This window comes from Phyllostomus hastatus, unplaced genomic scaffold, assembly GCF_019186645.2.
Source record: "Phyllostomus hastatus isolate PE091 unplaced genomic scaffold, TTU_PhHast_1.1 phas_scaffold_177, whole genome shotgun sequence".
In the NCBI taxonomy this organism is placed as follows: domain Eukaryota; kingdom Metazoa; phylum Chordata; class Mammalia; order Chiroptera; family Phyllostomidae; genus Phyllostomus; species Phyllostomus hastatus.
In genome coordinates, this window is record NW_025334012.1 from 427267 (window position 1) to 444488 (window position 17222).

Genomic DNA, 17222 nt, shown 5'->3' on the forward strand with positions numbered 1-17222 from the left:
GTGGGTAAAGGCAGTGCCAGCTTCCCTGGGTGGGGTGTGACTACCCAAAAGTAGGTATGTATGGGGGTCTGATAGCCCGAATTCTTATCTTGCTCCAGACTACATTTATTCATCTTGTAAAACAGACATGTGACAGGAGACAGTGTTATTTCTCTCACCCCACAGTAATTCAGCTTGTGAGCCCAAAGAGCTATGTTTGTGAATTCTGTATTTAGAGGTTCAGAGAATGGGCTTCTCAGACCAGCAAGTCATCTAATTCTAGCTGCTTCTTGAATCTTGAGTTTGAATTCATTGACACTAGATAGTTTCACACAGTATGAAAATCTTGTCATGACAATTGTCCATGAAGACCACAAGTCCTCTCCTCTGACACCGATGATAATTGCATCCTTTCCTTTGTTGCTAAGACATTTTGAGGGATAATGGAAAATGACAGAGAAATTAAGTAAGCAAATTATAGCATAGCATACCCTTGTTCTTCAATGATCAAGTATTAGCAATTTTGATCATTCTTGGGCAATCTCAAAGCATTAAAGTATATTGTAATTTGGCTGAAGGCATATTAGAACCACATGTGCTGGGATGGTGAGAATAAAGGAGTGGAAGGTAGGAAGAGGACTAAGTCTCTTATTTGCCTGTGAGTCAGCCATGCTGCCCATATGGACATCTAAGCACAAGTAAAACAAACATTATGATTCATAAAAATAACTTCAGTTAAATAGCTGTTAATAAAGGCTTGTTTGTGGTTTTTAAAAATGTCCCTGAGCACATAAAAAATTAGGAAGTTTAGAAATTAGATATTGTGTGCCATCAACCTGCATTAAGGAAACAAAATCTTTTATGACATCTTGATTTCTAAAAGAGCCAAATGCATTTGAAACACATTTAAAAGCATTTTTATGATGCTGCAAGTAACAGCCCACTGATTTATAATATTGAGACTCTAGAATAAAAATGTTTATGTGGCAAAATATGTTAAGAGAGATTTCACTCAAGGACATTAGGAATGTTTGTGGAGACCTTGTCAGGTACCTAAGATCCTCACAACACTTGTGAAATAAAAGGTCATTTATTTCAAACCTTGGGAATCATTGCAAGTGGGTTAAGCAGTTATTACCTAAATGAGTAAGTAGTGAAAATGAGATATTTTTAAAAAATGGAGTGCAGATGGCTATTTGCTAATGAGGTGATGCCAGAACCCTTGTCTTTTAGCCCAATCCAGTAGCCTGCAATAAACATTTCCTAAACTCTCTCACAGGGAGGTTTGAGGATATAGTTAAGTTTGGCTGGAGAGACATGAGAAAACATGTTGTATAGTACATTTACTGTAGAACATTGAAGATCATTTGCACGTGTGGGCTGGCTTCTGAGCAGCCACTTTACATCTTAAGGTGACCTTAAAAATGTAAGGCATGCTTAGAGTAAAACAAGCTGGAACAGATTCAGAGACCAAACCTGATAAAGCTGACATACAAGTTGGAGACTGATAACCTCCAGACTTCTTTGACCTGACCATAAAACAAAACAAAGTAAATATCTAGACTTGTTTAAGCCACTATTTTTTTGTAAGAAACCACACTAGGCGATACAGGAATGTGAATGAACTGCCTCAATGTTACTTCTTTTTCTTCCCATTTTCAGCCACTTCTTTCAGGAATTTTAACCTTGTCGCTACCTAACACAAAGTTAGAATTGTATAAAGCTAGCTTCAAAACAGATGTTTGACTCTATAATATTATATCTTGTTGTGTCTAGAAATATTTTTAATGGCAGATGAGCATTTTTATTTTCTCAGTTTTTGTTTCCCTATTGCTTTTCTCAATGCCTCTTTCACATCCTTGTTCCTAAGGCCATAGATCATGGGGTTCAGCATGGGGATCACTGTGGTGTAAAACACAGCCACCATTTTTCCCTGTTCCACAGACTCCTTGGTGGGAGGTCTCAAATACATGTAGGAGAGGGTTCCATAAAAAATTGTGACCACTGTCAGGTGGGAGCCACATGTGGAAAAAGCTTTCTTTCTTCCTTCTGCAGAACGGCTTCTAACAATGGCAACAAGGATGAACATGTAGGATGTGAGAATGATCAGGAGGGACTGGACATTGCTATAGCCACCAACTATGTACATTGATAACTCTTTGCTGTAGGTGTCAGAACATGCCAGTTTGATAAGAGGAGGATCAGCACAGTAGAAAAATGATTAATTTCATTAGCCCCACAGAAAGAAAGGTTGTAGGTCCTCAAGGTCTCCATCACACTGAGGAGGAAACCATAAACATAAGGGACAATGACCAGGCGAACACAGACATGCTTGGACATCTTGCTACTGTACAGCAGTGGATGGCAGATGGCCATGTAGCGGTCATAGGCCATGACAGCCAGCATGCAGTGCTCTGTGAGGACCACAGCCTGACAATATAGCATTGCACCAAGCAACCTGCATACGAGATGGTCTTTTTCTCTGATAAGAAATTTTCCAGCATCTTGGGAGTGACATTTGTGGAGAAACACAGATCTAGAACAGACAAACTTGAGAGAAAGAAGTACATGGGAGTGTGAAGTCGAGAATCAGTTTTGATTAAAACAATCATGCCCACGTTCCCTATCACAGTGAATATGTAAACCACAAGGAACAGCACAAAGAAAGCAACTTGCAACTCTGGGCGACTTGTTAGGCCCAAGAGAATAAATTCTGTCACTTCAGTGTAGTTTCTTCTGGACATTTCTTTGTCTCATATGAGAGGCTTTGGTTGGATTATCTAAGGAGAGATAAAAAAGGATTTTTTAACCACTGAATATTGTATGAGGTTACATATTGTAAAAAGATCCAAAAGGCCTTGCTTATGTGATCTCAGTAGCATTCCCATAATGAGATATATCTTATATATCATAACCAAGGAAAATGTTGCAACAAATGATATTTATTCAGGTTACATCTGTAATCAGTGCAGTTAAGTTGCAGGCTAAAGATAAAATTACAAATTTAACTATCTCAATACTTTGGGAAATTTAAAAATCTAAATACCTTATCTGTCAAAGAAAATATTGTGATATAAATTCAGGAATACTTAGAAGTTTTGTCTGCATTCTTTCTTATACACACAAAGAAGGTTACAAAGAACTTGGAAGATAACACAGGTTATCTTGGAAGATAACACAGTTCATTCTGAGAAACACTACAACAATGAGTTCTGAGAAGACAAGATGATGGATATCAGAACTTCACCTCATGTTTCCTAGATTGATGATTTACTAGTGTATTTTATATATATATATATATATATATATATATATATATATATATATATATATATATATATCACCCAGTACAAACTTACAAATTTTCATATCATAAAATTGAAATTTAAATTGAAGCATAACTTGAAATTTGTATCTAACTATAATTTTCTTTCAGACAATTTTGACATTAGCAAATGTCATTATCGGACAACTTGTCAGAGGCTAGGTAAACTTTTAAACCCCATGAACAGACTCAGAATGTCAAAGTGAGTAGAACTTCATTTTTTACCTTCCCTAAGACTGCAAGTGAGACTAATAGATCTGGTCACTTGTGTTTGAAGGTATAACAAAGCAACAACAATAATAGCAATTGTTGAGTTCTTCTATTCCATGCACCATATGAAAGCACTTTCCATGTATTATTTGATTTGATACTACATAATACCATTTCACAGTGCAGAAATACAGATGGTTTCTTGAATCTTTGATTGCAAATCTCATCTTCTTAGCTATTAAATAGTATGAGGTCTTTCAATAATTGTACCCACCTTATTAACATTAAATTGTATAGTTCATAAAATTCTTTAAGTCACTTTATAAAATCTTGTAAGACACTTGGTTATTTATGTTTGAATGCTTATAACAAGTGATTATTGGGCATATTTCAAGTTCCAGCCATGGCGCTGCATACTGGAAGTAAGATGGTGGATAAGATAGAGGCAATAGGTTCAACAAGGTTGAGTACTCAAGTTCAGAAAATTTAACACTGTTGCCCTACCTCATAGATCAGAAATGGAACCACCAGCAAAGGAATCAGATATAGTTCTTAGTTTAGTGTTTTTCTTCTTTATTGTGCTACTTCCCAGGAGAGTTCATCACTTCCTGTCAGCTGAGTGGACTGCTTGGAGAAATATTATAACTGTTGCTAAAAATGTTAAAATTCAATTTATCTATTATTATTGCTTCTTATCCTAAACCAATGATTGCACTGTAAGCTACTAGAGAAAACAAATATGAATAAAATAGGATCGTAAAATAGGAAATAAAATAGGATCATAAAACTGGCTCTTTCTTTTGAAATATACATGATAAGGACACACCAGACATTCTAAAAAAGGTACCAGATGGAAGAATGAGGAGAACAGGTAGCCAAGGTATCAGTGCCCGAACTAAAACAGGAAGAAGTTTGTAACAAGAATCTAAGATAGTGTGTAGGTATTGTGATTCAATTGGCCAGAGGGAAGCCAAGAGCTTTTTTTCTTTAACTCTCTGCCCAGGAGCAACTTCTCCAGTTCAAGATCTACATTATAGCACTAAGTTAATATCTAAAAAGCTCTGCAATTTTGCTCAGGTCTCACTGGCTATAGACACACATCATATTTTAGTGGAAACCATCATTGTCAACCATATTTTAATTCTACAATTGTGAGACTATGGCAGAGACAATTAATATAAAGGTACAGTCCATGGGAGATCTGTCAGACTGCTGCTAAACATCATGAAATACAGCACACACTCAGACACAGTTAGCAACTCTGGTGATGAGCCAAGTGATTGCATGCAGAACCTGCCAAAACAGAGAATCCTTCTCACTAACTAATTGTGTTAAGGTCTTTCAGACCCAGTTCATTTCTCTGAGCATAATCAGACTGACTTATATTTCAAGTATCTGGATTGAAAAAAAAGGTACTCTGAAAACAAAATTCCCTTGGAATACAAACATGGGCTGTGGAGAAAAAAAAAATGGCCCTAGACAGAAAAAGGATATTGGAAAATAATTCAGAATCTTATACGTAGGAGAACAATAAAGGGCTTAGAGATCTTTTAGTCTAAACCTCATAGCTACATATACTGAAACTAATTTCTCCATGTATTTAATGCTTACAATAAAAGGCCTATTTGAACATAGACTTCATTTCTGAGAAGTCAAAAACATTTTAAACCATTAACAAACTACACGGACCTACATTTTAAAATTGTCTTTTTCTTGTGGAAATTGATGACAGTCGACACCCAGACATTAAGTAATTGGAAAACCAAAAGAATATTATTTGAAACTACTACTAGTGAAACATCTGCTGGAGATCCAAAGTACCAAATTCTACCAGCATGATTCAAAAACACTGGTAACATAAAGAGAAAGACAGAACTGAGTAAGCACCTATAGATTTTCTCTCATTAACAATGCACTGTCTGTGCAAATTTCCCATGAAACTACCTATTTCAACACATCAAAATCTAAAAGACTATGCAATTTAAATAAGTGAATACATAAATTGCTAGATTTTGAGAACTAACATGCGAACACATTTCCTCTCCTACCTACAAAAATATGAGTGTCTTCTTAGTGACCACAAAGGTCAAATTCTTGCCAGTACTATAGGATTTATATTCAACTTGATGACATCAACACTTTGTCTCAGGAGAATCCCCAACTGTTTCAAGGAGCAACTAAAACTAAAACCCCAGTTGGGAGCACTTTCATGAGGATAAACACTAATTGGTAGTACTACAACTTCTCAACTCCATATTTTATATTTCATTGAAATTTAAACCATTTGCCTGCTATGACTAGTAGTGAACTATTTTATAAAATAATGAAAGCCAAATTTGCAATCCTCAGGGGACAAAATTTCTCATGAAACTGAACTCAAGTAATTTTCTTCATCACTTCAAGTTCTCTAACTGATTTCCTATGTTGTTTGCCCTTGAACTAATTCACACAAAATATGTATTTAGCAGAAAGTTCAATGCTGTTTAGTCTTCAGAATACAAAAACAAAAAATATATTTTTCAGCTAAAGAAGTTCTCATACTAATGGGACACTTAACTAAATAGCACTAGGTGTAAATGATTAGTTTCCAGAAGAAAAACTCATGGAATATGAGAGAATGATACCCACCAGTGACTACAGCATAGACAATAATCAACAAGTGTATGCTAAATATAAGGACTGCATTTAATTTATACTTTCTATTATGACTCCAGTGTTTGTAAAACTTTCCTAAAACTGAGTACCAAACTGAATTTGGAGCATAGTTATAGTTGCCTTAAAATATAATTGAGGGAAAGGTATCTTACGAATAATATTTGATATTCACAAAATTCTAGTGAAATGCATGTCAGTAATCATTGTTTATAATTGAATAAACTGACCTCACAGGGTAGCTATTCTAAGCTAACCCAACTGAAAAGTAAATAATAAAATTGAGATTTAGAATCAGGTCTAAATAAATCAAAAATCAACCCTTTGCCCACCACATTATGATGTTATTTTTTGTTTTGTTTTGTTTCATTTTTTGTGTGTGTGTTTTTTTTTATTTCAGCAATAAGTGGTGGGAAGTGACTATTTTAACAGGTGGTATGAATCTTGACCTGGATGGAAAGGAAGAAGAATCACACAAAATTCTACATTTCTTTTGTGAGTTGACAGGGGATTCTATTCAACATCTTCTCATTCAAGAAGCTGTACTTAAGCCTTCAATCTTAAATCTTGCTTCTCACCATGGAAAGAGCAAAACACCCACTGAAGGTTTCTTTCCCCAACAATGTTTTCCTCAACTGAGAAGAGACACATATGAATTCTAATCAAGCTCATTGTTCACAAATAACCACACACTTCCACCTAAACCCAAAAGATAAGTATAAATGCTATCATGTGCACAAAGGGCAACAAAATTAAAACAACTGGTGAGCAAAATGAATAAAGGTACAAATTGTAAACTTTTGTAATAAAAATTTTACTTTTTGGGTTTGGATTTAGAAAAGTCTTTAAAGTTTTAAAAATGCAGTGTTCATGAGATTCCACACATAAGTGAAGTCATATGGTACTTGTCTTACTCTGACTGGTTTATTTCACTTAACATAATATTCTCCAGGTCTATCCATGCTGTCTCAAAAGGTATTTTTTACAGCCAAGTAATATTCCATTGTATAAATGGACCACTGCTTTTTTCATCCATTCATTTGCAGATGGGCTCTTAGGATGCTTCAAATCTTGGCCACTATAAATAGCACTGCAGTGGGCACAGGGCTGCATACATTTTTTTGGATTGGTGTTTTAGGCTTCTTTGGATATATTCCTGGAAATGGAATTGCTGGGTCATAAAAAAGTTTTATTTTCAGTGTTTTGAGTTAACTCCTGTTCTGCACAGTGGCTGCATCCCTCTGCATTCCCACCCACAGTGTACGAGGGTTTCTTTTTCTCCACATCCTCGCCAACACTTGTTTCTTGACTTACTGACAATAGCCATTCTGACAGGTATAAGGGGACATCTCATTGTGGCTTGAATTTGCATTTCTCTGATAATTAGTGACATTGAGCATCTTTTCATATGTCTATTGTTCCTCTGTATGTGCTCTTTGAAGAAATGTCTATGTAGGCACTTTGCTCATTTCTTAATTGGGTTGTTTGTTTTTTTGGTGTTGAGTTGCATAAGTTTCTGATACATTTTAGATATTAAGCCCTTATCAGATATATTGACAAATATTTCCTCCCTTTAGTGAGCTGTCCTTTCTTTTTGTTGATGATTTCCTTTGCTGTGCAAAACCTTTTTAGTTCTATATGGCCCCACTTATATGTGAAATCTAATGAACAAAATAAACTAACAAGCAAAATAGAAACAGACTCATAGATACAGCAAACAGACTGACAGTTATCAAGGGGAAATGAAATGGGGGCTGGGTGAAAAATGTGAAGGGATTAAGCCTCATGGGCACTGTCAACAGTGTGGTGATTAGAGGAGATTAAAGGGACAGGGAGAGGTAGAAGAGGATAAGGGGGGATAAATGGTGATGGAAGGAGACTTGATGTGGGGTGGTGATCACATACTATTGTACAATATACATGGGATGTAGAATTGTATCCCTGGAACTCATATAATTTTGTTAACCAATGTCACTCAAATAGGTCAATAAAAATAACATATAAATAAACAATTACAGTGTTTCCCACTGGTGTACCAAATTTCTCATTCTACCATAAATTTTGTCCTGTAATTTAGAGAAGAGGTCTTGAAAAGGCTTTGGGACCAAAAGAACAGTGATGTCTTCTAGGGAAACATATTTTTCCTTAACAGCTCTTTGGTTAATGCTTCTTTCACATCTTTGTTTCTAAGGCTATAAATCATGGGGTTCAACATGGGAATTACTGTGGTATAAAATATGCCACCCTTTTCCCCTGTTCCACAGATTCTTTCGAAGGGGGTCTAAGATACATGAAGAATAGTGTTGTATAGAATATAGTAACAGCTGTCAGGTGGGAGACACAGGTAGAGAAAGCTTGGCACCTGCATTCTGTGAAATGAATCCTCAGGATAGCAGCAAAAATATAAAGGTAAGAAACCAGGATGATAAGGAGTGAAAAGGAAAGGTTACATCCAGCCACAACAACCACTGAAGTTTCTTTGTTGGTGGTGTCAGAGCAAGCCAGCTTAATCAGGGGTGGGTCAGCACAGTAGAAGTGATTGATTTCATTGGAGCCACAGAAGACAAGGCCATAGGTCCACATGGCCTTCATCAGCCCAATGAGCGCTCCATGCACATAAGGCACCATGATGAGGGATGTGCACATGTTCTTGGACATTTTGATGCCATAAAGCAGAGGGTTGCAGATGACCATATACCTGTCAAAGGCCATCACAGCCAGGATCTAGACCTCCACATGGACCAAGGCTATAAAAAGGTAACACTGCAGCAGACAAGCAGGATAGGAAATAATTTTCCTCTCGACAAGAAAATCTCCAGCATCTTCGGAGTCACATTGGAGGAGAAGCACAGGTCCACAAAGGACAAGTGGCTCAGAAAAAAGTACATGGGCGTGTGGAGCCGGGCATTGGCCTGGATGAGGACAATCATACCCAGGTTTCCTGCCACTGTGGCCACATAAATGGCCAGAAACAGCAGGAGGAGGAGAATCTGCAGTTCCTGGCGGTCAGTCAGTCCTAGGAGAATGAACTCAGTCACCGAGGTGAGGTTTCTTCTCACAGTTTTCTTCAAAGGGAAGTGAGAACTTTAGATTAGTTCATAATTTTTTCTATGGAAAGAAACTCATATTTCCTAAAGGGTGTCCTTTTCTCTGCATTTTTCCTTTCTTTTCTATGATTATTTTTCCCCAGGAGACACTAGAATTACTTTAGTTAAAACAGAATCTAGTCAAACGTTACCAAACCCATTCGAAGTAGCTCTGGGTCTCAGTCAATAGGTAGCTTCAATTTTTATTTTTATTTTTGCTAATTGATCTCTTTTTTCTCTGTGTTTATGTATCTTTGTGGTGCCTGTCACTACATTCTTACCTGCATCTTTTCTTACTTTGCCTATTTTCAGCTTTTTACTTCAGCCTACATTAAATTTTTTTCTAGATTTTGCCACTCAGAGACAATAAACACAGAAATACTACTAATCTAAATAAATTTACCACACAACTTAATAAAAAACTTAATTAGAAATTGAAAACCTTGTACCAGAAGTCCTTTTCCTGCTACTGATTCTTTCAGGTCTTACCAGACAAAATCTCTTAGGTTTTCTGTCAGAGAGCACTAAATGACACTTTGACTTGATTCTTTGTGGAAAATGAAAACTCTGTACTTCCTATTTTAGACTGACTCAATGCCACTGGGAGGTAGACACTGAAAAAAAGAGAAACCTTTAAAAAGAATGAATAATTGTAAATCTGTTACCATGAATAGGAACCAATATAAAGTACAGGGCAACTTTCAGACATTCTTCTAACATTTTCCCAATAATTCAATAAACCTTGGAGAAGCTAATTGTTCAGCCCATCAGGCCTGAATTAGACCTCAGTAATGACTTTGTCCAGAGTATTCATCTATACTTGTGAAAACATTAAAGAGCACAGTGCTCGCACCAGCCACTGGGAAGTGAGGGGCCTGGACCTGAGCCTCCCCTGCACCCACACAAGTGCTTGTGTCTTGATTACAAAGCTAGACTCTTTAAAACAATACTTTTTTTTTAAAAAAAAGGCAAAACCGTAGTACAACAAAACAAAATAACCAAAAATGGCCTTTTTCTTTGCTTACCTTCAGACTACATTTACTACAGCAAAAGAGTATATTCCATCCAAGAGAAGGTGATGAAAGAATGATTTTGTACAACAGGCACAGTGTTTTCCAACCCTTTATACCAAAGGCTTGGCCTCCTCTCCCCTGTTCTGCTTCCTACGGCTATGATATGGGTACAGTGCTGAGTCACCCGGGATCCATGGAGGAGATGGCAGAAAAGTGAGTTAATAACTTGAAACTCCTAAAATTGTGGCAGCACTGAAATGACATATCCCCTCAGAGTTGCATGTAGATGAGAATTGAACTCTAAATTATTTAACTAGTATTTTATTTTACTGTTGCATGAATTAAAGTTATTATTCAAGTAATAACAAACCTCTAGGATCAGTACTCAAGATACTATAAGGCTGATTGCTACATAAGATATAATTATATGAGGCAATAATTGTTCTTTTGAAGAAATAATTGTTCTTTTGAATATAATTAATCCCTCATAGGTTATGCCCAAGGTCCATGCTGTGACTTAAAAATTGTTATGATAACACCTAGGTAATCCCAACTTCCACCTCTTGAGACATTTTAAAATTGTCTTAAACTTCCTATTCATTTATTCCATGCCATTTAGGAATCCAAAATCACAAATACATACACACACACATTGCAATTCTATGGAATGTAGCTGGAAGATAATGTTTGTTATTAAAGAATAAAACAATTACACTGAAATATTGGGCATATGTATTTTCTAAATTCCGCTCCTGTATCCTAACCACAGAGGATTTAAAAAAATTGTTTAAAGATTTTGTTTATGTGTTTTCAGAGAGGGGAAGGGAAGGAAAAAGAAAGGGAGCAAAACATCAATGTGAGGTTGCCTCTCCCTCACCCCCTACTGGGGACCTGGCCTGCAACCCAGGCCTGTGCCCTAGCCTGAGATTCCCTTTGGTTCACATTCCAGTGAGCCACTGAGCCACTCAATCCACTGAGCCACACCAGCCAGGGCCACAGAGGACTCTTTTCACAGGCTGATTTATAGTACTTAATCCCCAGATTCATAACATCTTTGTTTTTGTTCTTTTTTTTATTTCTCACCCATCCTTTTTCTTACCTCTACTCTTCTTTCTGAAATGACTTCAAGAACTCCCTATTCTTCTCTCTACATATAATTCTGAGCATCTAACCCTTTCTTCACTGTGTGTGCATATATTTTCTTGTGGATAGTAGGGTGTCCCACTATCTTCTCCTCTCCTACCAGAGAACACTGAAATATATCGTACCTGTGTATGTGTTCACGCCCTAGTCTGAGATCCTGCCTTCCTTAATGATGCTCTACCAAGGTATATTTGTGCTTTCCAAAATTTCAAAAAAGTATTTTGTGCTAAAATGCTTCTGGTAACCTGAATACTGGAATTCGTCTCACAGTATCAACCATAGGTTATGGAACTAAGCAGATTTGACTTAAAAAATTATGACCATGCTGCCCATTAACTTTACAATTGGAGAAAATGTAACCTTTATGAGCTTCTGTATTCTCATTTGGAAAACATAACAACGGTTTCCTCTAAGGATTTTGAAAGCTGTAATGTATGTAACTATCTCTAACCATGTGTGATGCATATAAGGCCATCATCACAAGAAATTTTTTGTTTCTACTACTCCTTTGTTAAATATTTAGAAGAAATAAAAATTCTGGAATTATGAGTACTAACATTTCCCTTGTAATCAACCCTAATTATTGCTATGCAGTTCTTTATTCTATCCATACACTTGTTCTTATCAAATAAGAAATTAATTCCAAGTATAAATAATAACACCATCGCTAATCCTTCACACAAAACAGACAATCTTACCTATAAAGTGGTGGGAAAAATCAGTGAGCCTTCAAGTATAATAAGTGAGGAAAATCAGTAGTTGTATTTGTTTATAAGGTTATTTCCCTTTCCCTATGGCATCTTGAAAACAACAGGATTAAGCAATCAATTCTGCTAATTGAAAGTTCCCTGAAGACAGCTCAGGGAAGCTTCACGTGGAAGTTAAGAATGGCATAAGCATCTCTTTTGTATTTTCTTCTGCTCTCTCGGTAGTGGCTTTGACTACTGCTTGAAAGAAGCCATGCATTTCTGGACACCCTTCTTTTTTTGCTGCCTTCATTATCCAGCAGGAAGGGCTTCATTTTAAAGAAAGTTACTCATTCATGTTACTTGGCCATCAAAGCAGCAAGAACATATTCTACCACATAGTGTCCTTGTAGGGATCATTGATTCATTTGGGAAACAATGGGGTATATCTAGCCCCCTTTTTCTTTTGCTTGTTTTATATTGTTTTGTTTTGTTTTGTTTTGTTTTGTTTGTTCTTAGAAAAGTCCAGGGACAAATGAAAGTAACTGAAGAAAGCAAAAGTATGCACATGATTCATCCTGTTTTCCTAGGCCATGACGTATTTTGTATAAATATAATTGTTGAACTTTTTAGTGGTTAAGTGTTCTTAACATATTTAATTAATAAAGTAGACATACTAACTGTATTCACAAAACATTTTTTTAAAAAAATACTTCAGTTGTTTCTCATAAGTGTTATGGTAAAATAATTGAGAATGTTTCTCCATTAATAAAAATTATCCTTGATAGGCACTGGGTATGTGTTTAATCATATTAAAAACCTACAGTACCTTGCCTTTGATAAACCTCGATAACTTTTGTGTTGAGCAGAGTTCAATTAACACATGATCACAAACATATTAAGATATTTTTATCAGCTGAGGTGTAAGGTACCTCAGCTGTTATCAGAACAGTCTTACCCAGGCAATTCAGGCTGCCTTTAGGTCCTTAACTACAGCAAGTCTTCTAATATTATCCAAATGTTGAAAATGAAAATATGCATATGGGAAGTAACTATGAGATTAAGTGTTTCTACCAGGTTTACATAGTTAGCAAGCTAAAGACCCAGAATGCAACCTTGACTTGCTCATAAACTCTAAACTGTATACTACCTCAATGTAACCTGAAAAATTATAGACATAGTTGTGCTCAAGCAGTTTTCTCCTGAATTCCTCAGTTCCCAAGTACCCAGAATTCCTGAGTTCTTCCTAATTTACTATGGAGAAAATGCGTCCAATGAACTTTTTCACACCAGTCTATTATGATATATTATGTACCCTTTCAAGAAAATGTAGCTTTGAAAAGAAGAAAGTGTGTGTGTGTTAGAGACAGAAAGAGCATGAAAGAGTGACAAGGGGAGATGTTTAAATATAACAAAGTTGATAAATGTAGGAATTACTGTAACAATAAAATCTCTCTTAAAATGTGTTTTACAGAAATATCCTGAATTTTCAGCTAATGTCAAAATTTCATTTTAAGTTCTTCCAGCTCATGGAAATTTTGAACCAGAAGAGATATTGGACATAATAGCCTGCAACCTAAAAATTAACTAGATGAATAACAGAAATTGAATACTCCAAAGTCACTCACAAATTAACTTTCCAAATTTTCAGTGACCTAATTATTTTAGCTTTCTCCTTCTCTTTTTTAAACTTGATTTTTCTTGTTGACACTACTATAGATGTCCCCATTTTCCTCCCCTTTGCCCCCTTCCATGCAGCCTCTGCCACCCCCTTCCCTCAGGCAATCACCACACTGTGTCTGTGTGTGAGGATAGGTTCTTTGGCTCATCCCTTCACCTTCTTTTGTGCTGTCCCCACCCCCCACACTGTCCACCACACACAAATTAATTTAAAATTTGGAACATGACACTCAATATTGATCTTGGGTGCCATCATTCTTCATGTAACATTAAAGTAATTCTCTCAAAAAGTCAGTTGAGAAAGCATTTAGCCTTTGAAAAACAGAAGCAACAAAGGTTATCCAAATTTACCTTCTAACAGATTATGAATATTAAAATGCTTTAAAATTATATTGTGAAGTACATTATAACATGACTTATAAAGAATTCTATAATAAATGGATTTAATTTAAAAAAAATTACTTGTAACACATTCCAAAAGTAATATTACAGAAGTTAGATCTTAAATTTTTCTGGATTTCATGTTTATAACCAGAGACACAGTAATACTACAATTAAATCTAAAATAAAGATTTGTTTAATGTGAATAGTTTTAAAGAGTTGCCCATGATATATATGTGTGTATGTGGAAATGAGTTCATGTGCATTTTGGGTTTCCCTTGGGGAAAATAAGAACAGAAACAGACAGTGAAAAATATTTTTCCTCATCTTGCAACCATATAATTTCATATTTTTATCTGTGCAGATAAATTTGTAGTTACTTAAATGTGTAGTCTAAATCTGTGAACTACATTTCTGTAGCTACACATGTCTGCATCAAAACATCAGGTTATTTGTGCAGCTACTGAGGACAAAGAGCCTTTAAGGAAGTCCCAGTTGTCAAGTTGTTGCTTCGTGCTGGTACTTCATGAAATGAGGTAAAATAGAGAACCCAACCATGTTAACATTATCCTGGCAGGACAGGTTATCAGTAATAAGAAAGAGAACATCCTAAATGTTTTATTTCTTTCAAATACAAAAATTATTTTAAAATACTTAAATAATGTATTGACACAGATGTGCATAATATTCCATATGCACATCATTTTAATGTGTTAAGTGGAATCTGGAGAGCAGTGCTTTCAAAATGGCCCATCCATCCAACAGTCACACCCACACTTCATTCAGACAGGACACCCTTGGTAGGGGCACATGACACGTGCACAGTGTGGTTGGCAACTTTGGGGATGAATTATGGAAGTCATTAGAATCTGTAAAAGAGAGACATCATGTTGTGTCTCTTAAAACCCAAAAAGTTGAATAGGAATTAAATACCATAAGATTGTTATTTTCAAAGTAGTTGTCACTAAACACACCTGCACTTCATATTCAAAAAAGCACTAACCATCACAGAATCTCACAACCTTTAGGGGGACTATTGTATGCCCTCATTCTAAAAATTTAAATAAAAGATACTATATTTTTTTCCTGATTTACTCTCTCAGTAAGCACATTGATATTTCCCAAATTCATCTAAGGCATTTTAATAAGATAAACAAAACCTGTTCATTTTAACTAAGAATTTGAACAATTTCTATTAGTGTGCTAGTGAACTTTGACTCAAACTTTCATTAGTTAATTTATGAAGTTTTAGTTATCCTCACTTCTTACATCAACAGAAATGGGTCATCTACTATTTCTCTTGTAATATGAGTCTTTTTTTCTTTTCAATGTACAGTCTCTAGCTTTTATAAAAGGTCTTTAGCTATGTACTAAGCCACAATCTGCTGACAAATATAACATAGAAGACACAATTCACTCAATTTTATTTTAATTTGTTACACATATTCTGCTCATCACTTTGTTCACGGCCCCTTTCACATCCTTGTTCCTCAGACTGTAGATCATGGGGTTCAGCATGGGGATCACTGTCGTGTAAAACACAGCCACCATTTTCCCCTGCTCCACAGACTCCTCTGTGGGGCGTCTGAGGTACATGAAGATGAGAGTCCCATAAAATATGATGACAGCTGTCAAGTGGGATGCACAGGTGGAGAAGGCCTTCCGCCTCCCTTCTGCTGAGTGCATCCGTAAAATGGCGATGAGAATGAACAGATAAGAAGTGACAACTACAGTCAGAGAGTACGTGCCATTAATGCCTCCAAGTATGATCATGGTGTACTCTTTGACAAAGGTCCCAGCACAGGCCATTTTGATGAGAGGTGGGTCTGCACAGTAGAAGTGGTTGATCTCAATTTTCCCACAGAAGTATAAGCCATAAGTCCATAATGTTGCTGCCAGACTAGTCAGAAAACCATATGTGTAAGGGAAAGAGATCAGTCGAACACAGACAACCCTGGACATTCTGCTGCCATAGAGCAGAGGCTTCCCGATTGCCATGTATCTATCAAAGGCCATCACAGCAAGGATAAAAAGTTCTACATGGACAAGGGCAATGAAGAAGAAACACTGTACCAAACAGCCATTGTAAGAAATAGTTTTTGTCTCTGATAACAAGTTTTCCAACATTTTAGGGGTAACATTGGAAGAAAAGCACACATCCACAAATGACAAATGACTGAGAAAAAAGTACATGGGGCTACTGAGCTGTGGACTGACCTTAATTAACATAATCATGCCAATATTGCCCACTAAGCTGATAATGTAGACCACAAGAAAAATGACGAAGAAGAGAATTTGCCATTCCCGACGACTGGTCAGTCCCAAAAGAATAAACTCTGTCACATCAGTGAAGTTGAGCATTTTCCTAGTTCTAGGTCAATGTTAGTTACAAATCTCTGTGATAACAAAAGTAAAATAAGTTTAAAAATCAAATTTTAATTATTTATTAATTTATACTTTTATCGAGGCCCACTTTCATTGTTTTCCTTGTACATGCCTATGACTGCTTTTTGCATTATTTTCAGCAGATCTCTGGTGGTCACTAAGGTGAATAAAGACATGGGCTCTACTATATAGCATTTACACTAAGTATTGTGATTAAAACATGCTAGTATTAAATATTGTGATTAGCCAGATTCCAAGACTACTTTTTAGACATCTCTCCTTTCCAATGCTGGCATGTTTTGGTAGTTTCACATTTTTTAGATATTTTTTGGGAGGTATACTTCTCTTTTGACTATAAGTCAAAAATAAATTTTCATACCATCTCTTTTGTATTATATATATTCTTCACGATTAAAGGAAAAGCCAATTAATCAAATAACCCATCAGCTCCAACTGCCAGATAAAAAATATTTTTAATCTAATCTCATATTTATACTCACTTAAACTGAAGAGGTACACACTAATCACAGTCATCATCAAAACCAAGTTAAAAGGGTGAAGCGCTTATTCATGATCATATGTATTCATACATTATGCATGTTCCTTGTGTACTGATCTTATGTGCATCACATGTAATTGCAATCTACTAGGTAGTATCCACTGTAGTGTCCTGGAGATTCAA

The 17222-nt window shown here is 36.0% G+C and overlaps 1 protein-coding gene across 1 annotated transcript; it reads right to left on the minus strand.

Moving 5' to 3' along the window:
- Positions 1-1783: 1783 nt before the first annotated feature.
- Positions 1784-16516, minus strand: LOC123831430. The gene is given in 5 exon segments (XM_045858309.1): positions 1784-2194; positions 2197-2411; positions 2414-2759; positions 9001-9231; positions 15596-16516. Coding segments are annotated over 5 exon segments (2124 nt in total).
- Positions 16517-17222: the final 706 nt, after the last annotated feature.